Raw genomic sequence first — 13,491 nt, 5'->3', positions numbered from 1 at the left:
GTGTGCTGGTACGGCCCGGAGGGGGATAGTATGGTAATAATTAGGTCCTGGCTTGTAGCGAATTGTCACCGCACGCGGCGGCTGATGGTTTCTGCTTTGGATCCCGTGGGTTTTCGGCTATGGTGTCGGTCGTGGTGGAGCCCGCCCACTTGGATGCTGATGCGCGCTTCAGGTGATATCATATTTCTGAGGGAGGGAGGGAGAGAGAAGAGAAAAAGAACGTCCAGCAATCGGACCTTCTCATACTTATCCAGAATGGAGAAGGAGGGGTCTCAGCACTGACCCTGTCTATGATAACGGCGGGCCATATTCTACATTCGAAGGAGTTGGGTTGTTTATAGGGAGGCAAGGAAGACAGGGAGGGAGGGAAGGATAAGAAGTGCATAATCTATAAGTCTCTTCGTCATTGGGGCACACTCGCCTCACTAGCCCCCTTTTTTCCTCTTTTTAATCTTCTTCCGGCCTTTTGTCTTTTTTGTCTTCTCTCTCCACGCCAACAAGAGTGCAGCAAAAAGCCAAATTGCCATAGGGTGTCTGGCACAAATGGATTTTCTAAAGGGAGTCAGTCTTGTCCAGATGACCAAACTTTTCGTACGATCCTGAAGACACCTCCTAGCAATCCACACTTGCGTCGTTGACCCCGTGGCTCATGGAGCGCGTGGTCATTTTGTAAGCAGAATATCCTCTCTAACCGCCGAGAACGGGAGGCGGAGGGCTGGTGTATACAATCATAAAGACATCACAAGGGCTAAGAAGAAAACTGATACGTCTGTGTGGTCATGCAAACATGTGGGGTTGGATTTCAGGAAGTAAACCGAGTGGCATCTGGTTATCTCTGTCTGGTTTTCTCCAAAAGAACCCGCCGAGAACGAAGGCCCAATGAATCGATCGTCCAGTAGCAAAGCGCATACGGCGTGACTAGATAGAAAAAGAAAGAAAAAAGAAGAAAAAAGGGAATGGATTCGCCAACTGTTCTGCCTCGTGTGCGTGCTGGAACCTCTGTGGTCATGAGGGCACGCACGATAGGTGTCGGTGAGCCCCCGTCAAGGGCTCCGCTGGCGTTGGCGCGTCAGGATGCCTTAATCGTTGCAGAGCGGTGGAGTTGTGCATTGGGAATCCTTGCAGTAGAGGAAAGCTTTGTGGGGTCCATCCATCCAGCAGGCGACTAAGTAGGACCAGGGCCCTTATCTGCATTGGCGAAAGAATTGCCCATGGCGGGTTGGGTGAAAAACAAAGATGGTTGAGCCTATGAGCGGTGTGCACGTTTTTTTCTTTGCCTCTCTTCGTCGCTTGCCAGTCATTCAGTGCAGCCTCACTGATCTCGTAACAAGCATGAACAATGTCCATAGAAGGAGGCCCGCTGCGGAGAACAGTCTCCAGGACTTTGCATGAACCGTGATGCATAGTACACTGCGATTTCTTAAACTATATCTAGTGTTGGTGAGGCGGTGGATTGACCGCTGCCTGGTCTTGGCCTTGAACAAATTTCCTCTTGGGGTCTTTATATATCATTCTCTCTCTACCTTGACAATTTGATCTGGTCCCGGCTTTTCGTGCCATCGTCGTTGTCGTCGCCTTGATCATCGTCATCATCTTCTTGTTCTTCCTCTGCTCCAGCCTCTCTCGTCCCTTTTTGAAAGAAATACGAGTGATACTTTGAAAGTGCAAGTCTCCTTTGCAATAAAGTATGGCCGAGGTTCAGCGCCGTTCGACCACCACAGGCGATTTAGGACACGAGCGTGCTACTCGTCGAAAGTCTGGCATTTTCTTCTTCAACCGATCGTTCAAGAAGTAAGTTGATATGGCTTCTCTCCTCCATATCGGTTCAAACCAAAGCCCTCCCTCTGCCACGTTCTCCTAGCTTCTGCTCCTCTTTCTCCTCATGTCTTCTATTGTACAATTCAACTTCTTCTTGCCGCCTCTTTACAACACCGATTTTTCATACAAGTCATAAGAGAAAATGTGGGATACACGTCTAGTTACAAACGTAACCATACAACGGTCGTCACCTTGTCAAGATTCAACGAGGAAGAATGGGTTTATAGGGTTTTTTGCTGCCTTATAAACCTCATCCTCGGTGGCAAAGCGTCCGTAAGCAAAGATGACCATCAAAATCCGCACTTGCTCGTTAAATATCACCACAAATCACCTTGGCAGGGCTCTCTGGTGCGAACAAGTGTTTCTCATACAAGTGTACACACAGAAATCTGGACTCAGCAGTCGAATTGAAGCATGAAATCGTCGTCCTTCATCCGACTCGTCGGTTGACCAAGAAGAGGCGTCCCATGCCACCTGCCAGTCCTCCCACAGAAGATGATGAAGACGACTTCAGGAGGCCTGTTTTCCAGAGAAAGGTTTCCATCCCTCTGGCGAGCAATCCGACCTATACGACAGACTCGATCTATTCATTTACATTCGGGTACTCATGACCCAGCCTTTTTCTCCTTTCTTCTTTTCTTATGCTTAGAACGTGGCTCCATTTCAACAAAATGGTATAAATTATACATAAACTTTGTTTGCTGACTTCTGTACAAGGTCTACGTCGTCTCCCAAGGGTGAAAACGACAGCAACGGCTCGACTCCCACGACGCCGACCCTGGGCCCAGTCCAGGATGGATTCGATCTGAAAAGGTCAGATTCGGGACGGAGCATACCGGTCCTCGCCCAGACATCTGCTGTTACGGTCGAGGCTGAACGCAACCTTAGCTCATCCCCCAAGTCGGCATCCATCTCCCTGGGAGAGGCCGCCCAGAAATCAGGGTCCCCTGCAGGCAGCATCAAGGACGCAGCGGCCGCAGACGCCACTGCAGCAGCAGAAACCAAGCCGACAGAAGACCTCCCGACGCCCCCAGACACGCCAGGCCCTTCCTCGACAAGTGCAGCTGTCTGCCAGGAGAACGAGCCGGCCGAAGAAGAGGACAGCAAGCCTGAGGAGCCCCAAGTCGAGAAGAAGTCCTTCTCCGAGGATGCCGACCTCGAGATCCAAGTCCGAAACGCACAGGGCGAGGATGTCATCTACGCCGTCCGATCTCATGTCCTGGAGAGTGCGTCTCGCGTCTGGAAGCAGAGCATACCCGCCAGGACCTCTGACACCATCGACCTGTCCTCGGATTCTGCCTATGGCCTGGATATCCTCTTCTCAATCGCCCACTACCGATTCCAAAGCCTGCCCCAGCAGCTCGACGTTGGCGAGCTGTACGGAACCGCCGTTGCTGCGGACAAGTACGAGGCCATCCACCTGCTGGCGCCCTTTGTGAAATCCTGGCTCGTCTCTCTCTCGACAGCAGCCGAGTCTCAGTCCAACGAGACCCTCGTTGCAGGCTTTGTCCTCGGCGAGGCGCAGTCCTTTGCACGAACCATCGCCCACTGCGCCTACAACTCCAGTCTCAGCACCACAGAGGAGGGCGCCGTCCTCCTCGACGCCCATGGCAAACCATGGAGCGAGCAGCCCTTGACAGGCGAGGTGATCGACCTCCTGGCCGCCGTGCGCCTCAGCGCCATCGAGCAGATCATCGAGGCCGTGAGCAAGCCCGTCAACACGCTGCTGAACCCGCAGTCGGGCGCCGCGGGCGGCGAGCTCCCCCGGTTCTGCCAGGCGCCTGGCGACGACGACTCGGTCCGCGAGGAGTGCGAGCAGCTCCAGCTCGGCTCCGCCATCATGAGCCTCACCAAGGCCAAGCTGTGGCCACCCCCCGCGCCCTCCAGCATCCAGGCCAGCCCTGCCGAGCTGGCGCGCACCTATGCCGACGTCCGCCTGCGGAGGTCGGTCGAGGACGGCCACGCGCAGTGCGGCTTTGGCCACCAGGACCAGTTCGCCAGGATCCTCGCCCAGCCTGCCAAGCTGACGCCCGTGGTGGTCGAGCAGCTCGTGAGCCGCGCCAAGCAGTCTGGCGTGTACGAGGAGGAGACGTTCAAGGCCCTGCAAGAAGAGAGCCCTGTTGAGGAAGAGGAGTCTGCTGCTGTGGCCGAGTAAGGCTCGATACGTGATTTTGTTGATTGGTTGGTTGGTTGCAGAGGAAGAGTTAAGTATACCCGGACAAGCAACAAGACATTCTACCGGTGTGATTCAAGTCTTTTTGTCTTTCTTATGGCATCAGCAAATTTTGTTGTTCATGGTTCGTGTTTTGAAAGCGTGTTATTTGGAGATTTCCAGAGACGGGTTCTCGGCAAGGCTGAGAACAAAGGGACAGGAAAAGAAAGAAAACGTTCGTTTTATTAGACGCCATCATTTTTATCCTGGAGGCTGTGTTGGCTCACGTTCGTCCACTCCTTTGTCTTTATTGTAGTTGTTAGCGCAAGGTAGTCGGCGTCGTCGTCGCTACCTCCAAATACCACAGTGCTTGACTCCTCATCTTGGGAGGGATGATCATGCTGGTCCTGATGCTTGACGGATAGGTAATCTTCTGCTGTTTTGGATACTGTTGTGGGTGCGGTACTATGTTGGGCACCAGGTGATTTTCGATGGCTCCAAGACTTGCTATACCTGGTTCGAGCCGTGATCTGACGCCTGAGCCCGCGATAGAGGGGCCGCAGTGTTGCAAGCGACGTGGACATGATGAGGAATGAGCCCTCGGCGAAGTGTGTCATGGAGAGGTAGACGAGAGGATCTGAAAGGGCGTCAGGGTGCTAGTCAGGGTGAAAAGCTCCTAGAAGGAGGAGGGGCAAAAAAAAAAAGAAAAGAAAAAGAAAAAAACACGCCATCATAAGATGACAGGAGGAACAAACAAAGGATGAGAGACTTACATGAGGGATCCGTCTTCATGATGATTCCGAAACGAGGGAAGATGGAGAATTTATATACCGATATGGCAAAGCCAAACCAACTTATGCTCAGCGACAAAGCAACGCTAACGCGGGTTTTGAGCGGCATGTTGAGCCGCATAACCGAAGGTACAGGGTAGAGAGCAAAGAAGACGTCCAGCGCCGTGGAAAATACATAAGTGAACCAGGCAAGACCGACATAGATGCTCCGGTTCGCACAGATGCCCCCTTTGATGCTCTGATCCCACTGGAACGCTGCCGGGCTGCACTGCGCAAAGTCCCACACCACCAGCACGAGGACAGACGCCTGGCAGACGAGTGCCGGGCCCCAGAGCATCACCCTCGTCCTCGTGCTGTAACTCAGGATGCGTTCTAGTGTCGAGACGATGGCGAACTTGGGTAACGTGCAGAGCCACGGAGTGGCCGCGTTGAGGATGGCATTCCATTTCAAAGCCTGGGCCTGGGTGGCGGCAGAGAGTGTTTGGTAATGCTGTCCTACTCCAAACGGGAGGGCGATGGAGAGCAGGATGCAGAAGGTCAGGAGCACCAGGAGGCAGCCGACTGTGATGAAATCGTCGACATGTATACCGCCGCCGAGTCGAGGGCCGTAGCGAAGTCGGCAGTATAATCGTAAACCAACGGTGACTAGATTTGCAGCTCTGTCAGTGAATAACTTGAGCCAGTTTTTGATCAGAAAAAGCTAAGAAATTAGACAGTTCTCCTTACCAGCTGTGGCTCCAAACAAGGTCCAGCAGACCGTTTGGGCAATGCTGCCCAAGTCGTCTCTATCCCATATCGACATATCCAGCAAAAAACAACAAAGTCCACGGTATGATGGTGCGCCCGAAGAGAAAAGGTTAGGATCAGATCTAAGCAGGAATTTTCAGAGAATTTCCATCACCAGCAGCGTCCTCACGTTCAGCTATATACGAGGAACCCTGGGACTAGTGTTGCCCGACCATCTGATACTGTTCTAGACCTACTGCAGGGACAACGTAATCGTTTTATTGAAAAGAACCCTCCATGATCCCGGAATCATGCCAGAAATCCAGTCCAGTACGGATCTCCGTTGTCAAAGCGCACGTGGTGGCTTGCATTCGTGCACAGCTAGTCTCCGGCACTAAATTAGGCCCACGATATGTACTGGATCTAGCACGGTTGTCACGGTTGTGAATCGAGTGGCAAGTGAAGTCTTGAGCCACTTTTTGGTTTTTCCCTGTTTTAAGAGAAAAGAGGAGGAGGCACAGAAGTTTCACTAGACGGCGGAGCTTGGATCTAGATGTTTATATATATCCGCCGGCGGTAATCACGGAGTGTCTTATTTTCTGCCTTGATACGTGCCCGTACATATGGCACTCTCTTGGTGTGGCATGTGAGAATGAGTAAGGGTGGATACCTTCGACACAAACCTAAGGACAGGACGGAGTCTGTGGTGAGAAGATGGGAATCGTCTTGTTCAGAATCATGGGCACAGATAATCGAACCTAGTCATCTGCGAGTCTTTCCAGTGATGTTGAGTCTGCTAGACTTTTGACGAATACTTGAAGAACCCATTACTTCAGTATATATCGATACCAGCAGTTTCGGGCTCCAGAATAGATCAGAGGCTACAACATTAATTTAGCATTTGCATTTTGCGCGTTCCGAAAGTGATGACTACACTATGAATATGAAAATCACCACCTGGAACAGAAGCATACTTCAGCACAGAGCTTCTCTCAAGATGCCTTACAGGCGGTTTCTTATTCTAGATGTACTCTGTGCTTAGCCATGACTTGGCTAGACCTCGGAAAATAACATATTTTAGTTAGACATCAACTTCAGTTAGTTGTTCTAATATCCTGTACACAAGTGGAACATGCCATCAGTCTTTACCAGCAACTCCCCCCTCCCTCCCCAGACTCATCAACAAACCCTCTTTGGTCATTTTGCCTTCCCACACCGAGGTCCAGATGGGGCAGAGCTAACGAAAAGAGTGCTCGATCCACTATTGGCCGACACGAACTCAGCGGTGTTGGCTCACGTGGGACGCCACTCGGGAAAGTGTGCATGGGCATATTCGGAACAGCCGCCGTAAAGTGATGTTCACCATTGAAACTCATTAAATTGGTTCGAAGCGTGGGCTGTATTCTAAATGACACTGGATTTCCACGATGATGATTCTTATCGCTTAGTGTCTCGTGATCTCCAGCTTCGTTCGCCCCAGCGCGAAACACCGTGAGCCGTCATGAGAAGTACAGAACCATTCCTCCTGACGAATCTCCTTGAGCCAAAAAGCCCCACTTACCACGCCCTAATAGCATCCGTCATGCCTTCAGCCCATCCAACAAGCCTTTCAGCGTGTTCCAGCCTTCACTTCCCTCCCAAGCCTCCTTCCCCTTGCCCATGACGCTCCGTATGGCACTCCGCGCTTTCGCTCTCCACTTATCACCGACCTCCCCCACCTGCGGGCCAAAGTTCTCGAGCACCGCGACCAGCTCGTCCGTCCTCTGCACAACCACCTGCCAGGCCTCTTTGTTCTCCAACCAATTCCTGGACTCTTGAGAGTCCCCTCCGTCCTTCTTGGCCGCTGCATCCACCGTGAGACCTCCGCCCAGCGACCCAGCTCCCGACGTGGCCCCGCCCACAGCAGCCCGCCAGGCCTTCTCGGAGGCATCGATGGCGCCGGCGTAGTCCCTCCTCCAGACTCGCAGGCGGGACAACAGCTCCCATAGCTCAGAGCGGTTCGTGATCAGGGGAACAATCTCCCGCTCCATCATCTCGTTGACATTGCGCTCGACGCTTCCTCGGGGCGGCTCGTATTGCCCAGCACCGGTGTCATTCTTCTTGTCCGTGGCCAGGACACCTTCTGTGAGCAGAACGCGGAGGATGTCGTCGTCCAGTGCGTCCTCCGAGTTCCTGATCCGGATGATGGATCGCAGGGCCTGGATGATCTCGAAGAAGGGCATGGGACGCATCCGCGTGGCGAGTGTGATGACATTGTCCCAGATGCGCCAGTTATCGTGCGCAATCGAGGCTCCACGCTTGTAGGCGTTCATTGATTGTGCCAGGAGGACGGATGGGTTCTTGTGAGTGTTGGCTGTGGTGGTTTGAACTTGGTCGTCTTCATCTTCGACCTGTTCATCTTCATCTCCCCCCACACGGGTCTCGGATTGGTGACCATTGGCCGGCGGCTGGTTCTTGTCCTTCTCCATAGCTTCCAGATACACGCTGTATAACGCACTCCCGAGGTTGCTCCATGTCCTTGCATCCTCACCACCAGAGGTGTCGTTGGATGACCCAATGGAACGGGTGAAAGCCTCGGCCGCAGCTGCAAAGTCACCCAACCTCAGGTTGATGTCTCCCAGCCTGCTCCACATCTCGGGCGACAGACGGTTGACCGAGACTGCAAGCTGATAGGCCTCACGAGCCTTTTTCCAGTCCTTCTGGGAGAGATAGTGCTCACCCAGTGATTTCTGGGCACGAGCATACCTGTGATTGGAAATCTCCCATGCTCTCTCGTAATGCGTGACTGCGGACTCGGTTTCTATGTCACCCAGAATACAGAAAAGCCTTGGTGCGTTTGGTTGAGCCGGGGTGCGCTCGCGCCCAGTGAAGCTCTCTGCTTTAAGGGTTGTGATATCCGTGTCCTCATCGAGGCTATCATTATCTTCCTCGCCCACCACTGCTTTCCCATCGGGTTGAGCGTCATTCTTGCGGTGGTATAATCTCCAGCGAATGATAGCTCGTGCCTTATCCTCCCCACCACTACCCCGGCCGCTGCCATCTTCATTATCCATGGAGGCACTGCTTGCGAGACACAGAGCAACCTCGGCCCAGAGCTTCAAACGCTTGAAGATCTCAAGAGCCGACACTAATGACCCCACCCCTGTCCAGGCGTATGCCAGCTCGGACTCGAGATGCCAGCGCGGGGGCGATGAGAGGGCATGAATGTATTCCAGTCTCACTGATGCGGGTGCAGATTCTTCCGATTTGGCAGCAGGGAAGAATGACATAGGCTTCTCTTCGACGGGGGCTGCTTCCTCCCGATCTTGCTTCGGCTTCGGCTGCGCATCAGGAGCCGAGATAGAAATGGAAGGAACTTCTGGTGCATCTTGTGTAGCACTGTCTTGACTTGCTTCGGCGACCGCGGCCTTTTGGGTGGTATCCACAATGACCTGATCAACGACGGCTTGCATCTGGAGAACACCGCGCTCCACGGTCCTGCTGCGGTGCTGTTCGATCCGGGACCGCACCAGGAGGGCTTGCGTGTAAATCTGCCAGTTGGTAGATTTGTCGCTGATGACCCTGACAGCGAACGGCAGGACTTCCTCAGCCGTCAGCTTGTCTGCGGGTGAGAAAGAGTCCTTCAGCGTGGCCTGTGTAAGCAATATGATCTGGTCCAGAGCGGAGAGCTGTGGTTGTTCGTCTGGCTTCAGGTCGCGCAGCGCAAGAGGCAGCTGAGGCTCTGGGCCCCCCTCCCGCTCGCCATTCAGGCCCTCTTCGCCGCCGTTCGTGTACTCAATCTCCTCCAGGAGGGTGTCGTCGTTGAGGGGTAGAGCCTCAGGCACCTCCTGCTTCGCGTTCGAGTCGGGGGAGGTTCCGCTTTTGGCAAGCACGACCAGCTGGCTGGTGCTCTTCTCCTGGAACCTCGTCCTCTTGCCAAGCGCACCGGACAAGGCATACACGAAACCGTTCAGGTCTGCCGCAGCGCTCAGAGCATCCCGAGCCTGCACGTCTTGGCCCAGCATGATACAAATGTTGGCCTTCTCGACGAGAAAGCGGACCTTGTCTTGGGTTGCCCATCGAGACGAGGACACCTCCCACTTCTCTCCCAGAACGTCGCTCTCTACCGCCCGCAGGCGCTCTTGTATTCTCTCGACCAGTGTGGGCACCTCACTCATGCCAATGTTCTTGGTGAATATGGAGCCAGGGCTGAGGCTGGGCTCAATGAAAAGCTTGTAGTGCCAGACATCCAGCCTCAGTCTCATCCATGCTAGGCTGATGTTGCTGCCCGTATTGTGGCTGGCGCTGCTGGCCGTCCATGTTTCAGAGGTGGCATTCTCGATGCTGTGTTTGGCGAGACAAAACAGATCAATGTGAGGGATGAAGGGGTAGGGGCTGACACCGTCCACTTCCAACGAGGACAGAGTTAGGTCGATTTTTCCATCGTAAGGCTGTGCCAGTTTGACTTGACCATCGTCGAGAACAGGCCCAGTGACGTTTGCCTGCAGGAAGGCATTGAAAGCCTCGACCCCAACCCCAACATCTATGGATGCCATAGACTAGACTGTGTGCAGACCTCAAAAAAGAAAAGAATAGAATAAAATCAATTATGAGAGAGCATAAGAAAAAGGTCACGCCAGCAAGACTGATTTGGCGAGTGGTAATCTATTTCTTTTTTTTTTTTTTTTTTTTGAAGGCTGTGCAAAGGTGAAGTGAAGGTGGGGGGTTGCAAATGCTTGAATGACTCTTTCCCGATGTGTGTATTTTGGAGGGGCAACTTCAATTTTTTCAGGGTCTCTTTCCGTATTACGTAAGCAACAGGGACTCTACCTGAGTTTGCGGAAAGAGCAAGCACGAGATAGGGTAGATACTCTTTTTGTAAGTATTCAGCTACTGCAATCTGACGGAAAAGGAGAAAAGAAAAGGAAAACATGTCTACAACCTCACATGATCCCATCTGGTGCCCATCTGGTGATGTTGTACTATTTTCGCTACACTGTACTCTCACTATCGCTAACACACAAGAGGCTAGGCTGCTGCGTTCACAGTTTGTACAAGCTGCTCGCTCCTCCAGTGCGAGACCAGTTGCTGAGGCCCTACTACATACATCACCTGTGGGAATGCCGTGTCTGCAGAGAAGCGCACATGGAATAGATAACCGCAAGTCCTTCGGTCGTGCCTGGGATGAGCTGGTCTTACACAGCACGACACTGTTGGCAGCTCAGAATGAGCATCAAGTCCGACCCAACAAGAAATCCCTCCAGTTCCCTGCTGCCCATCTATTTCTTGCCCTTCTTACGAGGCACAATCTTGAACCCAGCAGCACCCACGACATCGGCCTCCTTGGGTTGGTTAGAAGAACCGCCCTTCTTGGCCACTTCAGACCAGCCACCACTGCCGCCAGACTTTGCATCAGCGACGGGAACAGGCTCAAAGACCCCCTTCTCAGCCTGCTTCTTGCGCCGAATGTACTCCTGCGCAAGGTAACGAGGATCGACAGGGCTGTCCGTGGAGAGGCCCTCGTAGAGGATCAATTCGACAATTTCCTTGTCCACTGTGCCCACCTCACTTATATGGTTGGCAACGAGTTCAACCTTGTCGGTAGTCTTGATGCCTCGCGACAGCTCTCCCTTGAACCACTTCTGGAGAGCAGCGTGCGCATCACTGACCGAGTTAGCCTTGTTGCTCGCGGGTGCAGCAGATTTGACTTGGTGCTGGACAACTTGAGGTGTCACGGCGCGGGGGTTGGATATGCTGGCTGGGCGGGCCTGAGGAGTTCCAGTCGGGGCCTTGACCTTGCCCCCAGCTCCCACCGTGGACCAACCACTCTGGGCAATGGGTGCAGCAGCAGGGTTGGCGGCTGCCATAGCTGCGGCATTTGCGATACCGGGCGGACCGGTCTTGCTGGCGAGATCCGCATACCGTTTGCCCATGCTGGCGGTGCCCTGAGGCAGGCCTTGGTGAGAAGACACCTGCTCCTTGGCTTCCTTGAGCTTGCGTGCCTCCTCCTCCCGCTGGATCTCAAGCATGGTCTTCTTGCTGAGGCCCGTAGTGCCGGCACTGCTGGCAGCAACGCCCACAACACTGCCAGCTTTCGCAGCAGCAGGTTTAGACCAGGGGCTTGACGCTGCAGGAGCCGGCGAGCCGCTGGCCCAAGTGCTGTTACGGGGGAGGCCAGGTGAGGCGGCGCTCATGTTCTCACGCTCCTTGGTAGCTAGGACTTCTTGCTCTTGCGCGTGGCGGCGGCGGCGCGCCTCATCCCTGACGGCCCTCTCATGGGCCTCAGCCTCTTGGATCGCCTTGATGCTCGGTCCCTTTTGCGCCTCGCTGCCAAGGTCGCGAGCCCACGGTGCCAGCGGTGGAGGCTGGGAAGCCGTGGCTGAGCCAGGAGCAGCGCTATCGGGCGTCTGGCTCTGGGATCGTGTCTCAATGTACTGATCCGCAATGTTGGACCGACGCTGAGCAGTTGGGGCGGGGAGCGGGGCGTTCACAGGCGGCATCGGAGCCGGGAAGGGCATGGGCAGACCTGTCGCGGCGGACTGCCGAGCCCAGGCTTCCTCCTCCTGCGCCTTCCGCTGGGCTGCCTGCGCGGTCTCGGCTTGCGTTTTCTGCACCTGCTGGGTCAGAGACATGGCCTGCGGCTGCTCTGCTCTCTTGATCGCGGTTTGCTGCTGCTGGTGGTGGAGATAGCCTGGCTCCTCATCTGAAGTACCACGAGCGCCGTCGGACCGATCGACCGCAGAAGTAGCCTCAGCCTGCCCCTTGGTTTGCCCAGTGTGAGAAGGGCCTGGCAGGGCTTCCTCGTCGGTGCGCTGTTGGGTTGGGATGCCTTGGTAATCCTGAAATTCCTTCAGCCTCTCTTTGAACCCCTGTGAATCCTCCTCAAGCTGATCGACACCTGGGAGCTGGCTCTTGAGGTCTGCTGCAGGAGGACCGACAGGCTGAGGCGGGAACATACCGGTGACGCCACCAGGACCTTGAAGATTCGCCAGGAACTGGCGGTCATGTTCAAGCACATCTCCTCGGAGAGGATCCGGTCCGGCATTCATGGCATTGGGGATGCCGGGGCCTTTGTTCTGGTCAAAAAAGCCAGCGGTAGGACCACCACCTCCTCCTCCAAGCGTGGGGCCGATGGGAGCCTGGGGGGCGTTTAGTCCGACGGGGGAGGTGATGCTCCCGTAGCTCGGCTGGCTCTGCAGGCTATGCACGCTCCCCTGATGCTGCAGGACACCACCTGGCACACCAGGGTGAATGTTGCGGAAATGGCTCTGCTGGGAAATGTACTCGCGGTGGCGGGCGGCTGCGACTTGTTCCTCCTGCTTGCGACGCTCCAGGTTGTTTTGCTCTTCCGCCGTCAAGGTCTTGCCATAGCTAGGAACAAGCCCTGTCAGCGGAGGGATAACGACCCGAGAGTCGCCTCCGGCAGAGAACGGGCCGCTCTGGGAAGGCGGACCGTGGGCGATACCAACCTGGGGCACCAGGAAGGGCTCGCGAGAGTTACCAATCCGCCTAATAAGCTGACCCAGCGGCTCAAAGTCGGGGTCCTCCAGCTTGCGAACTCGCAGGTCGTTGGTGAAGAAGTTGCCCTTGTACCATTCGTTCATCTCCAGTCCGGTGAAGGGACCTTGTTGTTGGCCCTGGGGATCCATGTAGATCCACCTCATTCTATCGGGCATTACCATGATTCTCGACTGAGACTGAGGCGGGCCGCTACCACCAGCAGCACCAGCACCAGCACCAGCACCAGCAGCCTGATCAGATCCAAAGCCCGGCCCTTGATTCGCCGTACCACCAAAGGCTGCCTGAGACTGCGGAGCGGTCGCGAGAAGAGGTTGGTTGTGCTCGGCAGTGCTGAAGATACCGGGAGACTGCACCTGCGCCTGAGGAGCGGTGAAGAGGTCAACAAGACCACGACCCATTGGCAGCGGGCTGTCCGTGTCGCGACCCTGAGCCCCGATGGCACCTGGCCCAATGGCGCTGAGGGGGTTATTCTGCCGAAGATCCGGGATGGAATCCGTCAGAGCG

The 13,491-nt window shown here is 54.8% G+C and overlaps 3 protein-coding genes across 3 annotated transcripts; 1 reads left to right on the top strand and 2 right to left on the bottom strand.

Moving 5' to 3' along the window:
* Positions 1-2,953: 2,953 nt before the first annotated feature.
* Positions 2,954-3,973, top strand: M406DRAFT_251674 (uncharacterized protein; the record flags this gene model as incomplete). The annotated part of the gene is made up of 1 exon (XM_040916777.1): positions 2,954-3,973. A coding segment is annotated over one exon (1,020 nt), but the record flags the coding sequence as incomplete, so codon positions are not given.
* Positions 3,974-4,289: 316 nt separating this feature from the next.
* Positions 4,290-5,563, bottom strand: M406DRAFT_327988 (uncharacterized protein; the record flags this gene model as incomplete). Its single annotated transcript, XM_040920275.1, has 4 exons — positions 4,290-4,383; positions 4,484-4,607; positions 4,744-5,406; positions 5,488-5,563. The coding sequence occupies 4 exons, from the start codon at positions 5,561-5,563 to the stop codon at positions 4,290-4,292; spliced, it is 957 nt and encodes a 318-aa protein (XP_040777834.1).
* A 1,510-nt stretch (positions 5,564-7,073) lies between these two features.
* M406DRAFT_236140 (uncharacterized protein) lies at positions 7,074-10,001 on the bottom strand (the record flags this gene model as incomplete). Its single annotated transcript, XM_040916031.1, has 2 exons — positions 7,074-9,527; positions 9,582-10,001. Coding segments are annotated over 2 exons (2,874 nt in total), but the record flags the coding sequence as incomplete, so codon positions are not given.
* Between the last annotated feature and the right edge of the window lie 3,490 nt (positions 10,002-13,491).

This window comes from Cryphonectria parasitica, assembly GCF_011745365.1.
Source record: "Cryphonectria parasitica EP155 unplaced genomic scaffold M406scaffold_3, whole genome shotgun sequence".
NCBI lineage: Eukaryota > Fungi > Ascomycota > Sordariomycetes > Diaporthales > Cryphonectriaceae > Cryphonectria > Cryphonectria parasitica.
Note: the sequence above shows the minus strand (reverse complement) of the source record. Positions and strands in the feature narration are given on the sequence as shown.